Source organism: Mya arenaria, chromosome 10 (genome assembly GCF_026914265.1).
Source record: "Mya arenaria isolate MELC-2E11 chromosome 10, ASM2691426v1".
Classification (NCBI taxonomy): domain Eukaryota; kingdom Metazoa; phylum Mollusca; class Bivalvia; order Myida; family Myidae; genus Mya; species Mya arenaria.
Window position 1 is genome coordinate 38,900,433 of NC_069131.1, and position 18,964 is coordinate 38,919,396.

At 33.3% G+C, this 18,964-nt stretch overlaps 1 protein-coding gene across 23 annotated transcripts in view; it reads left to right on the forward strand.

The window, feature by feature from the left end:
- Nucleotides 1-18,964, forward strand: part of LOC128206704 (zinc finger protein 263-like) — a 92,563-nt gene that overhangs the window by 40,372 nt on the left and 33,227 nt on the right. Inside the window, exon 5 of one of the 23 annotated variants that reach the window (XM_052909329.1) lies at nt 16,964-18,764. The exons of 13 other annotated variants lie outside the window; for them this stretch is intronic. In XM_052909329.1, coding sequence (XP_052765289.1) covers nt 16,964-17,202 — 239 coding nt within the window. In that variant the 3' untranslated portion in view covers nt 17,203-18,764. Of the gene's footprint in view, nt 1-228; nt 471-2,237; nt 3,035-3,479; nt 4,670-5,708; nt 6,646-7,255; nt 8,011-9,637; nt 10,857-11,526; nt 12,625-13,519; nt 13,967-14,973; nt 16,471-16,963; nt 18,765-18,964 lie in introns of those variants that run through there. 9 more of the 23 variants (XM_052909328.1, XM_052909324.1, XM_052909348.1 and 6 more) reach the window with 9 other exon arrangements.

Sequence of the window (18,964 nt, forward strand, 5' to 3'; positions counted from 1 at the left end):
CAGGGTCGATCACATCCCTGTGCTTCAAGTGATTTATTTTGTCCCTTTTCCAATGGTCGAAATTAGCACAAGCCTGCAAGCCCTGTACTGGTAAAATGTCTTCCGGGCTTGCTCAAATTTTGAATATTATATAGCAGGGCTTGTTAAAAAATTTGATGCCAAGCAATAGTATAAGAATTCGGGCTTGTTCATCAAGTAGTCTAATTTCAATGACTGCTCTTCTTTCAGTTGTGTTGGCCGAGGGCCTGCAATGCATTTACTGCAGAAAGACCTTCCGATGGAAGAAAGACATTACACGCCACATGAGAACACACACGGGAGAGAAGCCATTCTTGTGTAGTGTGTGCGGTAAAGGATTTACGCAGAAGTGCCATGTGAAATCGCATATGTTGGTGCACTTTAACCAAAATTAGGTGCTCAAAAGTGCCATGTGAAATCACTTGTTGTTACATTAGGGACATACTTTGGAACCTGGGACAGTTAGAATCGAGTAGTATTTGTTGAAGGTTGTCAGTATATAATCACAAAAAACAAATGGTTTGATATGACACAGTCCCATAACCATTTATTTTGTTAAAGAACAATTTTTAACTTTTTGAGGGTTGTACATAATATTGTTTAAACCACCCACAAACTAAGCCAGTCACTGTTTATATCTACCACTTCACCTGATCTAAATCAATAATGGCTGACTGCTGATTAACTGAAATGAAGAGAAAAACTCGAGAAAACTGTCTCACATTGGACAAAATATAATGTTGACCACTAAAAGATTTTGAAACAGTCCCAAGTTGGAGTTTTTTCACTGTTCTGCTTCATTTGTTGTGTGAGTTACTAAAAGCAGAGTAGTACACTAAAGAGCCATGTGACATTGTGAATAAACCGGGGTACTTCGGGAATAATTAAGACTGGATTCTATTTTCGTGAAGGGCATGATGGTCTTAAATAGGCATAATTTTGTGCAGCGTCACATAAATTTTGACTGAGTGTCTTCAATTTAGATTAAAAAAATCACTTTTGGGGTATAATAATTTATAAATATCTCATTTTTTGTCAGAAGTATTGAATTTGAGGCCATTTAAAGATGGCGTCTGATGTGAAACTACTGTAGGGTTGGCCGTGTGCAATCACACATCCTCACTGAGCCGATCGACAATAAATAAGCCACAGATGGCTGCGTTGAAGTTCAGAAGTTTCCGGAAGTGTACTTAAAATATTATCAGAGACTTAATTGGAGTTTTTTCATTCTTCTGATTGTTTTGTTGTGTTAACTGCCTAAACAAAGTGTTTTTTCGTGCCATCAAAGATAATGATATGAAATATAGGTGTTAATACCATGATAGACTAGGTCATGCTAGATTGAGTGAAAATTGATGTTGTTTCGTATACAGGCCTCAAATCAGACCAATACTTGGATAAGTGTCATTGTTTCTTAAACAATCCTCAAATCAGACTTCTACTTGGATAATTAAGTGACTTTTTCATGGATGAGTGTCATTGTTTCATGACTTTTCCTCGAAACAGACTTGGATAAGTGTCAAAAACTTTCCTTGAATTAGACCCATTCTTGTACAAGTGTCAAAAACTTTCCTTGAATTAGACCCATTCTTGTACAAGTGTCAAAAAAAATCCTTGAATTAGACCCATTCTTGTACAAGTGTCAAAAACTTTCCTTGAATTAGACCCATTCTTGTACAAGTGTCAAAAAAAATCCTTGAATTAGACCCATTCTTGTACAAGTGTCAAAAAAATTCCTTGAATTAGACCCATTCTTGTACAAGTGTCAAAACAATTTCTTGAATTATACCCATACTTGGATTAGTGTCAAAAAATTCCTTGAATTAGACCCATACTTGGATTAGTGTCAAAAAATTCCTTGAATTAGACTCGCACTTGGATGAGTGTCATTGTTTTATGAACATTCCATGAATTAGACCAAATATCTTGGATACCTGTCATTGTTTCATGTACATTTGTAAATAAAAAAGTTACAATTGATTTGTTGTTTCTTTACAGAAACCTGAGGTTTACTTCATTGCATATTCAAAATGAAGGTCTAAAATGATATTGCAGTTTTAATAGGCCTTACAATTTTTTGGTATTTGTTGCTGTAACACAACCCTACCTAATAAATGCCGGCGATCCTTGTTTATATATTAAGTGGGGATGTTACCCCGAACAGTTTTTTTTTTAGCCCTTATGTAATTAATTGTGGAAAATATTCATTATTGTTTCAGTTAACACAGCAGAGGGCCTTCAATGCAAGTTGTGCGGGAAGCTATATCGATGGCGGAAGGACATGAATCGACACATGAGAAAACACACGGGAGAGAAGCCTTATACGTGTGACGTGTGTGGGCGTGGATTTTCGCAGAAATACAACATGAAGTCACATATGTTGATTGTTCACTTAAAACCATTTGAGGGAACCCAAACATAAAACAGATTATTATGAATAAGCGGACAAATTTGTTTTTGTTGTTAATCGAAGTATTATAAGCTTTATATACAGATTGTGAACTTCTCTTAATGGACTTTTCAAAAAAGATTGATTTCGAATCTGATTGGCCAGTTGCGGAATTTTTTTAATTTGATTTGTGCAGAAATGGATTTATTTATAAACAATTGTCAGAGTTTTAGGATAAATATAATAAACGAGCAGAAGTTACAAAAACAGAAGAAAGACCTCGCGCAAATGTGTGTTCGGTTGTATGGGGATTTTTGCAGAAAATTTAATCACACCAATAGAAATGAAACATGACTGTGGAAGATTTGAGTCGTAGCCTTACGCGGCTTATTATAAGTTCTCAGGTGTACCTGTCAAGATTTGAGCAGAATCTTTGCGAGAAATGTCCTTTGGATATTTTTTTTATTGAAACCCAGTTTAAGCCAAAAAATGAGGTTAATTCTGTTAAGAGCACTTCTTATTTTTCTAGTGTGTCATCTGATTGTCTGGAATTTAATGAAAAAAAATTGTGATAGACATAACTGCTTTTGATTAATATTTGAAAGCCAAAAAGTTATATATTAATGGACAACTGTTGGTGCTTAAAGTTGTAAGTCCAATTTGAAAGTGTGAAAGGTGTAATTAAAATATGTAAAATTTTGTTTTTCATTTTTGTTTATTTGCACAAAGTTGTAAATCCAATAAATATGTTCAGAATTTTGCCTGTTCACGTAATCATGGATGCTGTTGTTGTTTTTCGAAGGTTTTTATACAATGAGGACCTCACAATTCATTACATGGAGTTTCTTTGTAAATATTTAATGCTTTATGATGAATGACTACATTTGTTCCCAAAATGTTTGAAAAAGTACTCTGAGAATTTTGCCCCAAAACTGGAATTTTTTTTTAGCTAGGGTGCACATCTTCCACATATAAACTGGTAAAAAGCCCTGACCTTAATTAGAATTTGAGAATTGGAGTAATATTATTTTTTTTGGTATTTATTTTTCACATTACTCCTTTTTGTTTACAGCCAGAATTCTCCAAGGCTTCAAATGCAGCTACTGCGGAAAAATCATGAAACAGAAGGTGTCGATGGATGTTCACGTACGAGTTCACACAGGAGCGAGGCCGTTTAAGTGCGAGTTGTGTGAACGCAGCTTTAAACAAAAGGCACATCTGCAAGCGCACATGCTGAGCCATTTGAACAGAATGTGAATCATTTGTTTAGTGTTAACACGTTAAGCTTAAATATTCTTGTGCCTGGTTCGTTGGAAGTAAACAAGCCTAAATTTGTTTATAAACAATCATTGTAGGTTTGAAACAAGACACTTCAAATACATGGATTGATTTTTAAACAAAGCTCATCTTCAAGCACATGTCCTCAGCCATTTTAATAGCATGTGAACAGCTAGTGTTGTGTTAGAAAGTGAAATTTGTTCTAATGTCAAGTACTAAAAATCATTCATAGGCCTGGTCGACCTTATTTATGAAATAAATCATGGTTTTTGCCTTCATGTTGAAATATTTGTTCACTGTCTAGGCTTAAAAACATTTTTTTTAAAGCCTACCGACCCTACCAGTTTTTGAAAAGTGTGATTGTGGAACTGATTATTTTTGACAAATACAGCCACTTTTACCATTTTTGCTCCTGCCATATCATTTCTTCAACAAATTCTTCTCAAATTTAAACCCCAGACGTAAATGTATATGGACCAAAGGCTTATTCTCCTCTGTTTAGTAGAGGCTTAGTAAAGCTTTTTACAAATTCAAAAAAAGATTTTTCAGCAATATATCAAAAGGTTAAAACCTAATAACAAAAATACTTTTACATTTTTTTTTAATCATGAAATGATTGTTTTTGCTGATGTATAATAGTTGTGCGTGTTTAATCATTCCTTTATGTCAATTTTTCATTTCATTTTGAAAAGAAATGGCCTTTTCATGAAACGCTGTAAAATTTTCCCAATTTGTAGTGTTTATGTGTTTAAAATTTTCAAAATTTGCTGAAAAAGTCCTGAAATGTGATGTCATAGTTTTACCCATGACGCAAAATGGCGGCACGCTTGTCGAGCCATGTTTTAAAGGTCAATGTTACATATTTTCAATGTAATTATGATTGTCTTATGAGTAAAACAGATATCACAGGACATAAAAAAATGTCGATTTCAAAATTCTGCCTTGACCTTTTTCTGGATGTCACTGGTCTTGCTTTAAAATGTAAAATTTGTTTTCTTGTTTTATTAAAAAATGTTTGTATTGAATTTCTTGTTTTGTTGAATTGCTCTTGTTGATAAGTTAATTATATTTTGTTATGTATATCTTGTTTTAATGTTGTATGATTGTTGATCTAATAAAAAGAGAACAAGCAACTGCATAATATGTATACGTATTTTTTTGAAAATTCTATTGGTTCACAGTAGTGATGTTCCGATGATCGATTATAATCGAAAATCGATTGGTTGGGCCTGAAATCGGTGACAATCGATAGTATTTAGTTATAATAGATTACTGAAAAAAACAAAAACATCAATAAATAAATATTAGTAAGTGTTCAGATGTTTATCTTTAAAAATGGCTGATGAAATAACTTCGATCATAGACATAAAATTTATGCATATAATGATTAAGAGTTTAATATTGTACATGAATAAAACTACAACTCGGGTACTATCTAGTATTTTAAAAACCAATTGTACTATCGATAATCGGTTACTTGAGTGGAACCGATCATCGATAGTAAAATTGGAACCGATTCCCAACACTAGTGCACAGACATTATTGTATTGTCAATTCCAAAAAGTTTTCTCCTTGATTTAAAGCTGCACTCTAACAGATTGACTGTTTCGACAACTTTTTATTTTATTTTTTGTATTGTCTTTCAGCAGTTTTCCAAACAAATGAGATCAGATTCTGTCCTATTTTGTGAGTTATCTTATAGGACTGAATTGAAGGCATTGATACCAAAATCAGCTGATTCTGAGGCAAAACTGTCTATCTGTGAGAGTGCCGATTTAAGCTGGTCTTTTAGTGTATTTGTCTTAGTTTTGGCTGCATCATTGGCATTTAACTTGCACCTTGGTTAGTATTTAAAGGCATTCGCATGAAACCCGGCACACTGCTTCACTATGACTTGAATTGCATGTGTGGCAAGTCGCATAACTCTGTGCAGAGTGAAGGACTTGGTTTTATTGGAAATACAAAATTTGGTTACAAAATAACATATTCAATAGTTCTGAAAAACAAATCCTTTCTTTTGTAGTGAGGACACCAGACGGGATGTATATGTGTTGTCTATGCCAAAAGGTTATGAAGAAGCAGTCGGATATTCTCCGCCATATTCGTGTACACACAGGAGAGAAACCGTACAAATGTGAAGTGTGCGACAAACGTTTTAGACAAAAAACTCATGTCAACTCTCATATGATAATGCACTTGAATACACAGAACCAGGGTTCTAGCCATCCTTAAGTGGGAATCTAGCTAGGGGGATCCATGGTTCTAGCAAGAGTGAACTAGTGTTCAAGTTAACCAGGAATCCAGGTATAGTGAACCAGGGAGCTATCCAGCTGGAATGAACCAGTGTTTAAGCTTAAGTGAACCAGGGTATAAACTAGTTTACCAGGGCTCCAGGTCTTGTGAACCAGGGAGCTATCCAGCTGGAATGAACCAAGGATCCTGGGGCAAAGTGTTCTTGCTTTAGTGAATGAGGGTTCATCTATAGTGAACCAGGGATCCAGGCAAAGGGAACCAGTGTTCTTGCTTTAGTGAATGAGGGTTCATCTATAGTGAACCAGGGAGCCTTAGAGTGAATCAGGATTCGAGGTAGAGGGAACCAAGGATCCAAGTAGAGGGAAATGGTGTTCTTGCTTAAGTGAGTGAGGGTTTTAGCTATAGTGAACCAGGGAGCCATTTAGAGTGTATTAGTATTCTAGCTAGAGTGAACTAGGGATCCGAATATAATGACAGTGTTCTAGTAGTTCTTTCATTCAAGAGGTCATGTGTAAACACCACCAAACAGAATGTACCATCTAGTTCCATGCCAAAAAGAAGTCAAAGACCTTTATGGATGTATACAGGAGTATATGATTTAGAAACATTATCAAGTTATTTAACCTGTGTGGGTTTTTTTATAGTATGTTTTAATTATAATAGTTTGTTGTTGTGTATTTAAGGAGAAAATATTTTTGGTAGACAAAAACAAATGGCTGTTGATTGCATATAATATGACAGTGAGTGAAATTGATATATGTTCATATTTATGTTTCATTAAGTAAAGATTTACCTCTATATTTTGCTCTTTATTTGTATAATTTATATATATTTTAATAGTTTGTAAACAAATATATAACATAGCATATATTTGTTTAAGTTAATATTTATCTGTACAATTGTATACTATTTGTGTACATGTGAAGACATTCAATAAGAAAGAGAGGATCCAAAATATATTTATACAGTTTTTATTTTTTATTTATTTTTTATTAGAATTGGCAAAGTTACCAAAAATCTGTATGTCATAATTAACGAAATAATAATCGGCATAATTAACAGATAATAAATTGGCATAATAAACAGAAAAAAGTGGTAAAACCAAAAACAAAATTGGCATAATAAACGAAACACAATTTGCATAATAAACCCAAAGAAAAATTGGCAAATTATTTTGTCTTTGAGAATCCCTTCAAACTGTACTAGATTTACATGATTGTGTTATTTCATTCTGTTATCATCTCTTTAGTTTATTTCTATCAGTCAAAATGAAATTGAAAGTATTCTTGTTGACATCTGTTTTTTTACCTTTTTCAGCTCGAAGTCCAAATGGCTTATTGTGCGGTATATGTGGAAAGGAGTTTAAGAGACGGTTTGATATGTCCCGCCACATGAGAAGTCACACGGGAGAGAAACCATTCAAGTGTGAAATATGTCATCGAGGTTTTAATCAGAAGACACACTTGGGCTGTCATATGTTAACTCATTTGAAATACGTCTGACAAGGGTGGAAAAAAGTAGGTTCATGTGGAAATCTTCAACCAAAATATTTCCATGTTTAAAGGTGCACAAATACATAATAGGTTGATTCCAAAAAAAGATAATCTTAATGTATTTTTATGTATGAACTATTTTGACTATAATGATAAAATCTATTTACCGTTAGGTACAGATAAAAAAATATTAGCCTTTATAAATGTTATCTTAAATTAGAAAACATTTAAATCCAATGAATGACTCAACTGAGAAGTGTATGTTTGTGAGAACAAGATCAAGTGATTTGTTGTGAAACATTGAATCATGAATTGTGTTAGCTCTTAGAATCAATGACTATGTTGACTATTTTAAATGAAACAGGAACCATTATGTTAACTGGTTATGGAATGCATTATGTTGATGGATTATTGAAACCATAATGTTGACTTTTTCTTGAATAAGTCATGTTGACTCCTAGTATTAATGTGGACTTATTTTAGAATGAATCAGTTAATAATGTAGACTTATTGTAGAATGAATCATTATTTTCATCTATTGTGAATTGAATCATTATGTTGGCCTACTTAGAATGAATCATTATTTTCACCTACTGCATTATGTTGACCTAATAAAGTTGTATTATTTTCACTTATTGAAAAATGAATTACCTTTTTGTATGTTTATTCATTGTAGAATGTATTTTTATGCTGACCTATTATGTCATTAAATGTAGAAAATATCATTATGTTTACTTTGTGTGGAATTAATTATTATGTTGTCATTATTTTATAATTAATTTATACATGTAATCATGTTGGCTTTAAATTGTTAAATGAAACATCAGATAATTCTTGAATAAATCATAATGTTGACTTATTATACAGGGGTGTAGAAATGGGCCGGGAGCCGGTAAAATAACCCGGTTACTTTAGCATCTCCACCCGGCTAATTTCCCCGCATCAACAAAAATAAAATCTGTTATTTTTTGTCATGGCTGTTCTGTTTACATCCGTTTAAAACCCTGATTGTTGGTATTGTTTAATTTGCTTTCCGCGCGTTCCGACTACAATACAGCAATAGCTCGATATGTGACGTCATTAGTCGCATACCCCTCTGGGATGTTTTTCAAGTATTAGGTTTGGGTTTCCCAGTGTTCCGAATACAATAACATTAGCTCGATACATGACCTTATTAGTCGCATCCCCTCTGCGGATGTTTTGAAATAAATATTTTTTTCCAGACACAATAAAGCGTAGTAAGTATGCAACATGAACGTGTCTGGCCTTCTGTTAGTCCTATTACCATTTACGCAACAGTAAATTTTATATACGCATGTTAAACTTAACCAGGTGTAAACAAAATGAACAAGCTTGCGGTGATGTCACTGCTCAAAATAATCCATTATTTTGATGAATTTTACACGTACGTTGGGTGAAATTTAGTACGCTTTAAATGTCACAAAGTGTCCAGATATTTCTTTTGGTTATTAAAATGGAATAAGTTAGCTGCAGGTGAAATATCTAGAACCACAGAAAATGAAGTTAGATGTTTAATTTTCAGAGGTTAATAGTGATTCAGTGGCTGAAAGTATATAATTGGTAGAGAAGAAATTACATATTATTATTAGGAGGGAATAGCTAGCAAATGTCAAGGCATGTGGTCTGGAATGTTATAATATTATCCTGAATCTGAATTTGACAGTAGTTTGGTTCATTAGTTAGCCCTGACTGGTGGGTGGGGGGGGGGGTAGTACTCAGTTTCAGTATCATATTATAGTACATTTATGTTAAGGTTCCCTGTTACAAAATAAACATGCACCAGAAGACTAGAATGTTTGGTTAAAAAGGCTTAAATTCATCCCACAAGGGGCGTTGCCCCTTGACCCTAACAGGGGGAGGACACCCAGACCCCCCGCCTACTTTTAGGATATTCCCTGCTACTTGAATTAATTTCTACACCCCTGATTATATATGATGAGTTTAATTTTATAAAATGAATTTACCGGTATGTAGATGATGATTAAAAATACACACAAGGGATGGACCATTATGTTGATTAGAGTAAAAGGCCTGGTAGTACTGCATGATAAATTGTCAAAATTATTAAAACCCTCCAAAGAATGGACCATTAAGAATAATTCAATTCGATGGAAACCAAATTCAATTTGATGGAAACCATCTTGGAATATAAGTTCTTATAATGGCCTATTTTTATCTCTTTCAGTCCGAAGTCCCGATGGCATATTCAAGTGCTGTATATGTGGAAAGGAAAACAAATGGCGATCTGATATGGACAGACACATGCGTGTTCACACGGGGGAGAAGCCTTTCACCTGTCCTGTGTGCCAGAGGGGATTCAAACTCAAATCACATTTAAAATCTCATGGGTTGACTCATTTGAAAAGTGAAATGTTTACAAGTACAGGATGTAGTGATTTGTTGTTGAAATATTGATCCGTGCATTATGTTAAATTATGGAATCATCATGTTGTACTATTGTAGAATAAATCATGTGAACTTACTGTGGAATTTATCATATGTTGGCCTATTGCAGAATGAATCATGTTAACTTACTGTGGAATTTATCATATGTTGACCTATTGTAGAATGAATCATGTTAACTTACTGTGGAATTTATCATATGTTCACCTACTGTAGAATGAATCATGTTAACTTACTGTGGAATATATCATTATTTTGACTTAATGTTGAATGTATCACACAAATGAACAAAACTTTATTTTGTTACAGTAAAAGTGTTACAACAGACATGCAAAAACATTAATTGAAACACTTAAATCATTATTTTGACTTATTGTGGAATGAAGTATTATGTTGACTATTCCAGAATGAATAATCATGTTGACTTATTGTGGAATGAAACATAATGTTAACTATTCCAGAATGAATCATCATGGTGACTTATTGTGGAATGAAACATAATGTTAACTATTTCAGAATGAATCATAATGTTGATTTATTTTGGAATGATACATTATGTTGACTATTCCAGAATGAATCACCATGTTTTCTTATTGTGGAATGAACTATTATGTTAACTTTCTGTGGAATAAATAGTAACTTGACTTACTGTAGAATGAATCATTGTTTTGTCTTATTGTAGAATGTATAATTATGCTGACTATTCTAGAACATATCGTTTATGTTGACTCATCATTCAATGAACCATTATGATGACTTATTTTGGATTTGAACTTTTATGTTGCCTTGTGACGTGGAATAAACAATTACTCATTGTATATGTTGATATCTTGTGAATTTGAACTGTAACATTGACTTATTGTAGAATAAACAATTATGTTGTCTCATTGTCTATATGTTGATTTATTGTGGATTTGAACAGTAATGTTGACTTATCGTGGAATAAACAATTATGTTGCCTCAGAGTACATGTTGATTTATTGTGGATTTGAACAGTAATGTTGACTTATCGTGGAATAAACAATTATGTTGCCTCAGAGTACATGTTGATTTATTGTGGATTTGAACAGTAATGTTGACTTATCGTGGAATAAACAATTATGTTGCCTCAGAGTACATGTTGATTTATTGTGGATTTGAACAGTAATGTTGACTTATCGTGGAATAAACAATTATGTTGCCTCAGAGTACATGTTGATTTATTGTGGATTTGAACAGTAATGTTGACTTATTGTGGAATAAACCATTATGTTGCTTCATTGTTTATGTTGATTTAAAGTGTTTAATGAATCCAAAATGAAGGTTTATGTTGACTTATTATACAATGAATCTATCGGTTCAACTTTTATAGAATGAATACCTGTAGTTATGTTGACTTACTTGAATGCATGTTTCTTGAATGATTTATTATGTTGACTTAATGTTTCCTAAAATAGCACATCATGTACAGCACCATGAGGTAATTAATTCCTAGAAAAAGAAGTTAACATTTATGTTGATTATAACAAAAAGAAAAACAGGAACAAAGGTCTTTGCATAGCATGAATTAGTACAGAAATTGATTAATGTATCAAAGAACGTGTCATTATATATAATAAAATTTGATGAAAACAATTCTGGCCCATCAATCCTAGATTTAAAGTAATCTATGTTTTATTCTTTTCTTTTCAGTCAGAAGTCCCGACGGCTTATTTTGGTGTAAATCATGTGGAAAGGAATACAAATGGCGATCTGATATGGCCAGACACGTGAGAATTCACACGGGAGAAAAGCCGTTCAAGTGTTCTGTGTGCCAGAAAGCTTTTGCCCTAAAAAGCAATCTTAAATCTCACATGTTTACACATTTGTATAGAAGAAATGAGTTACAATAAATAGAGGGCATTGACAATGAATAGAGGGCATTAACAATCTGAACAAGGAATAGTGGGTAATTACAATAAATAGAGGGCATTAACAAGGAAAGAAGATCTGAATAGAGGGCAATAACAATGAATAGATGGCATGATGTCAACAAAGAAATAAGTTCTGAACAATGAATAGTGGGCAGTTACAATGAATAGATGGCATGATGTCTACAAAGAAATAAGTTCTGAACAACGCATAGAGGGCAGTTACAATGAATAGATGGCATGATGTCAACAAAGAAATAAGTTCTGAACAATGAATAGAGGGCAGTTACAATGAATAGATGGCATGATGTCAACAAAGAAATAAGTTCTGATCAATGAATAGAGGGCAATTACAATGAATAGATGGCATGATGTCAACAAAGAAATCAGTTCTGAACAATGAATAGAAGGCAGTTACAATGAATAGATGGCATGATGTCAACAAAGAAATAAGTTCTGAACAATGAATAGAGGGCAGTTAAAATGAATAGAGGGCAGTTAAAATGAATAGGGCAATAACAAGGAAAGAAGTTCTGAACAATGAATAGAGGGCATTAACAAGGAAAAAAGTTCTGAACAATAAATAGATGGCAATTAAGACAAATTTAGGGCATTTCACAAGGAATAGAGGGCAGTTAAAACAGTGTAATAATTATCAGAGGGCATATGTTCAATGAATTAGAGGGCAGTTACAATTAATATTGAAGTGGTTAGCATGTAACATACGTATATTGTTGTTGTATAGTTTTTAAAGATTTCTTAATTAAAAATTAATTTGAATCTGATTCAGATTGTGTTAAATTGTGTGTGTTTCAAAAAAAAATGTCAAAAAATTTATGCTAAAGGAAGAAAAGAAAAATGAAGAGAAAGTGTATGATCAAGTGTTATTAAAAAGCTGCAATGATTTTACTGGTACTAGACATAATAAATAAGTAAAAAAAATTGCTATGGTTCAAATAATATCCTTAATATGCCCCAATAGTGCCAATACCCCATTCCATCATCCAAAAGGTTGAGTTTCAACTCAACTAGTTTACGTACATTGGACATTTACATGAAAATAAAAATGAAGTGTATATTTAATCATTATACATCTGAGGAAATTGGATGTGCAGACACTTAACAGAATAGATCATTGATGTAAGGGCCTTGTGTTAAAAAAGGTTGCAATTTTTCAAGCACAATCCCAGTTCAGGCATAAACTGTGTTTCAATATAAATATCGTTAGGACATTTATTGCATAGATTTTGTTCGTAACTTTACAGGTGTTCCTGAGAATTCTAATTAAGCAGCGTAAGGTTCACGACTCAAATATTGGGGCCAAGAAGTTTTAAAAACTCAAATATTTATGTATGAATGTTCTTAGGCATTTAGGAAATTTATTATGACTTATTTAGCCAGGTTTTGTCGATTTATATTTTCAGGGGTTATTTAGTTCAGGATAAATCCTGACATCTGGATTTAGGGCTTTTAAGGCTCTTGTTAAGTTGTAAATATTGTGGGTTTTTTTGCTTTGACATTGGCTTAAGAAAACATTAGGAAGTACCTTGAAATGACTTTGGATACAATTTTACAAGGGGTTTAAGCTTCTAAACCCTGCGTTGGGCATGAAAGTCCCAGACTTGAACAGACTCCCAGCTGTGTTTTAGGATTTACAATTTTCAGCTTTTAGAAATCCTGTATTTTATTTAAAGTTATAGAAATTTAGCTTTATTATAAAAAATAATAAAAAAATCTGATTTATTAAATGGACAAACTTTTTTTATTTTTTGCAGTGTTGCAAGACCAGGCCATTTTTCAACCTTCTCTGTCGGCAACGGCACTTATGCAAGACATGCCATCCAATGATGGGAGCTGTAAGATTTGCGGGAAAGTGTTTCGAAATCGAGCCGAACTCACTCGTCATTACAGAGTACACACTGGCGAAAAACCATACGAGTGCGAGATTTGCCACAAGAGGTTTAATGTTAAAGGAAATTTGAAATCACACATGGTGGTGCATTTACGAGAGTCTGGACTGTTTCAACATACAAATCTAGACGCTTTGAATCAGTAGTAATATGTGTATGCATGATGTGTAGAAGTGACGAGCTTAGTGCGATGTTTGGTAATACTCTTCAACATCGAGTGAAATGTTGACAAGGGATTAAGTGTTGTATATGAACATTTTGCCAAGGAATAAGTGATGTAAGCCTTAGATATACATACTTGGTGTTTAGTGTGTTGAGTTCAAGATGTATTTTTAATCGCCCCCCCCCCCCCCCCCCAAAAAAAAAATAAAAAAAAAAAAATGATTTGGTTGGTTAGGGTTACATTCTTTGCAAAAAAAGGGAGGGTAGATAGGCTTTTTGAATTATTTTTAGGCTTGTTGTAAGAACTATTTTGACAAAATGGTGTTAAAGTAATATCTTATTTTTTATCATCTTTTATACCAAATGACTTTAAAAGCGGTAGGGTAGGGTCTCCTATTTCGTACACGTAGGGTGGGGTAACCCAAACCATATGTAATTTTATTTTAGGCCTTATGTGGACTTGTTGACTGCTCCAAGTGGAGGGATTCAGAGTCGTGTGTTTTATGATTATTTAAGAGATTATGTTGATGTTAATATACTGGTGTTTGCGGGAGGATATATGAAAATGAAAGACGTACATTCGTCTAATTTTAACTTGTAAATGTTTTTTTAATTTGTTTTATGTGTTACATAAAAAATATGTATTCATTTTACTTGCTTATTAATCATAAGCTTTTGAATATAAATCATGTATATTTAGTAGTTGATTTTCTTAATATTATAGAAAATATTGAACTGGATGTGAAAATTACTTTGACAAAATGATTCAATTAATCTCCATTGAAGTTTTAAATTTGATTAAAATTAAGAATGATACACTATTTTATGTATTCTGATAAACCCTGCCTGCTGAATGAGAATCATAGCAGGAGGTTGTGAGCTTTGTTTTGCTTAACTGAATAAAATAAAAAAAGTTAACTTTTATTTCCTCATTATAAAAGCATCAGTGAAAAATCTGTCAGGTGCTGTTGTGTAATTTATGTCAACATAAGCTAACCTTTATCCCTGTACGCTGTAGCTGCCATTCAATTTTTGACTTCTTATTGTCCATATATAAAAAAATAAACTCTCAGTGTTATTTTCCACTTTGAAGGGAATGGTGGTGGAGAACTTTGATCTAGAACTGAATTATTTTTGCTATTGTTTGTATATTTCAGCCCAAGCCACGGCCCGGAACTATAAGCACTTCTGTCAAATATGCGGGCGTCCATTCCGGTTCAATTGGCAAGTGGTGCGACACATGAGAATTCACACGGGCGAGAAACCGTTTGAGTGTAATGTGTGCTTCAAGAGGTTTAACGTGAAGTCGAACCTTCGAGCCCACATGGTGCACCACATGGCCACCGTCAGTGACGGGTTCCAAATGGGCTTTATTAAGGATGGCGATAATTCGAAATAGGTTGTGAGTGACAGTTGATTATAAACTCCGAAATAGGTCGTGAATGACGGCTGATTATCAACTCTAAAATAAGTCATTTTTAATCAACGTTTATTTCAAAGGTTGATCATAAACTCCTATGAGGTTGTGAATGACTGGTGGAATTTTCCAAAAAAGGTGTGATTGACAAATGAGATGATCTGATAAAGGTGTGATTGACAATTGAGATAATCCGATAAAGGTGTGATTGTCAATTGAGATAATCCGATAAAGGTGTGATTGACAATTGAGATAATCCGATAAAGGTGTGATTGACAATTGAGATAATCTGATAAAGATGTGATTGACAATTGGGAAAATAAAAAAAGGTGTGGCTAAGAAATGAGATAATCCTTAATAAGTGTGATTTACAAGTGAGGTAATCTGAAAAAGGTTTAGAAATAACATAATACAAAAAGGTGCAATTGACAATTGAAATAGTCCAAGTTAGGTGCGATTGACAATTGAAATAGTCCAAGTTAGGTGCGATTGACAATTGAAATAGTCCAAAGTAGGTGCGATTGACAATTGAAATAGTCCAAGTTAGGTGCGATTGACAATTGAAATAGTCCAAGTTAGGTGCGATTGACAATTGAAATAGTCCAAGTTAGGTGCGATTGACAATTGAAATAGTCCAAAGTAGGTGCGATTGACAATTGAAATAGTCCAAAGTAGGTGCGATTGACAATTGAAAAAGTCCAAAGTAGGTGCGTCGACAATTGAAAAAGTCCAAAGTAGGTGCGATTGAAAATTGAGATTATCCATTAAATAGGTGTGATTGAGAGTAGCTGTTGAGATGTAATATTTTAGAAACCAAATACGTGACATTAAAGAAAGTGCATTGTGCTACAGAGGTAGTTATAGAGAGAGAGATGTTAGTTTAGAGCTGTGGGCAAGATGGAGCTTGATGTGGTGCCCTCATGTAAATTTCTTGTAAACGTTACTCATTGATTTTTGGTAGTGAATTTCCTGATTAAAAAAAATAAAAAAAATTAGTATGTATCTTATAGCAATTTACCAAAGAGAAAAAATTCATTGTTGTAACAAATATTAAATATGATTTACTTTGTCATTGTAATGCTGTTGTATATATACATACCTACGGGTACCATTTATGAACCTTTGTGTATTCATTTTGTGTGTAATTATTTTAATATCTGAATGCTAAAATTGACAATTGTTCTGTTTGGTTGTAAAATAAAAGTTCTAAACATTATAAAATGCGTCCAATTTGTTGATTTTTACACTGGCTCTCATTTGTTGTTCAAAAAGATAAAGTAACAGTATGGTTGCTTAGGCATTGTAGTCAGCATTACCAGCATCAGTGCAAAAACTTCACTTTACATTGTAACTAAAAAAATGTTGAAGATATTCACATGGAGCTTGGTACACATGTTGCCAGTTACAATACACATGTGTACAGCAAAGTCCAAACCGCTAGGTTTAATGGTGATATTAGCGTTATGCCCCTTTTCGTCTGAAAATCAACAGACGCGGCCCTCTCCTTGTCTCTTATTACTATAGCCAAAGTTTCTTGTCAGGATATAAGGATGCATGCATTATTGTTTGAAACACCCAGAGTTATCTGTTCAATTCAATTGGCTAATATTTATGTACTGAAATTTTGATATTCTGTCTTAATGTATATAACTTTTTTTGCTTGTGAACTTGGATATAGCTTTTAGATAGGTTTCTAAGAAGAGCATTTCTGATTTCCAAATATGTTTCAGGCACAGCGATGATGCCAATGACAGCAGGAGGGGATGACTCGAGGACTTGTCCAGTCTGTTGCAAACAGTTCGGCGAGAAATGGATGGTTAATCGACACATGCGAACGCACACGGGTGAGAAACCATACCTCTGCCCAATCTGTGGGCGTGGGTTTGCTCAGAAGAGCGCCATGAAAGGACATATGGTTGTGCACTTGAAGACCAGGGTGGAGCACCTTCAGGACAGCAGTGCATTGTAATATTCGTTTGTGTGCATTTAAGGAATATTGTTTGGAAAATTAAGATTTCAGAAGAAGTGTAAAACAGTGTGAACATTGTTAAAAAAAAAAAAACAATTAAAAATTGTCTAGTTCACTTTTGAAAAATGGTCGCCTGTGAACTTGTGAGCACCTTTGAGCTTGTTAAACAGTTGGTTTAACCGTAAAGGACTGATGTATTGAGCATCTTTAAGAAACTGAGCTTGCCAAAGATGCTTCTGCATTAAATATACTAACAGAAGCAGACAATTATTTCTTTGGATGCCTCAGACTTATGATGGCTTGTAGTAATAAGAAAATGTCTTACCGTTTTATCTACCGGTATACAGTATAAGATGAAATTGTTTATTGTGCGCCAACAACTTTTTACGCCCCTTGAAATGTAGCATAAAGTTATCAGACCTGTCCGTCAGTCTATCCATCCATTCATCCTAATAGTTTCTAGTCTCAACAACTTGTGAACACAGGGACTTCAAACTTGGGAGCAGGTTGGTCATAACTAGCATATAATCCTTTTGATTTTAAGGACAGTTGGTTGCAAACTGCGTGGGAATGTTTTCATAAAAATATGTTTTAACAATAATGTTGGCTGATCTTTCTGTCCGCACAGGCCTATTTGTCCAGCGAGGCTTTTCGGGGGGCATTTGTCACATTCTTGTGACATTTCTATTTCCATTCAGATTTGAGTAGTATTAAACCTTTCATGTTTGTTTTTTTAAACATATTTTAGAAAGTAAACACTAATTATTAATTACTTCAAGTAATACAATTAATAAAAAATTAAAAGTAGGTATTATATTTATGTAATTTTTATATTCAGGGATTATTAGTTCAGGATTTACATTGAAATCAGGGCTGAGAGTCTTATAATAGTTCATTTGTTACATTGTATTTTTTTTAACATTTACATTAAAAGATAGTAAGGAGTAGCTTAACATGGTTATAAATGGCTTCAAAAGCTATTTCAGCTGAGGTGTAAGCCCCTTATAACCAGTCAGTGCTTGAGTCCTAAATCCCCCATTTTTAGGATTTTATTTTTTTTCAGTCTGTTGTAATCCATGTATGATTATTCTTTGCAGAGTGTTGGAAAAGTGTTTTGTAAATAATGATTAATTTCAGGGAGTATGCATGTAGTTTATATTCGATTACGGCATTAAAATATGTTTGTTTCCGCTCTCCAGACCAGCCATATTTTTTTTTTCCTAGACCTTTTGATTGCCTTGAGAAATATTTTTTTATCATTTGTTTGATTCTTTGTTTAAAAAAAATATAAATAAAGTGTTTTGGGCTTTTGACAATAACTGTGATGATTATACTGAATTTATAGGTGTTCTAGCTTTTGGGTAACAGAAAAATCTCAAGAAACAATTTGGCAATAAAAAATTATTTTGCGACCTACATTCATTTGTTTTAGGTGGCATGAAAATGGAAACAGATTATTATTTTAATGCCTTACTGTTAAGCTTAATATCATTTAAAGATGGCCACATTTAAAACTTAAAGAATAATATAACTGTTTAAGGAATCTGAACATTAGGGCTTATGATTGATGTTTGTTTAACTGTTGTTTTGTGTAAAAAAAATATTTCTCTGTTTGTTGTATCTATTGTAAAATTTTAATAAACAAGTTTATCTAAAACCATGTGTCCTTATTTTGTCTTCATTTTCAATATCACCCTTTTTGTGTCTCATGCATTATAGGGTTTTCTTTGTCTGCTGTTGTTGCTTTCACTCTTTTTTCCAC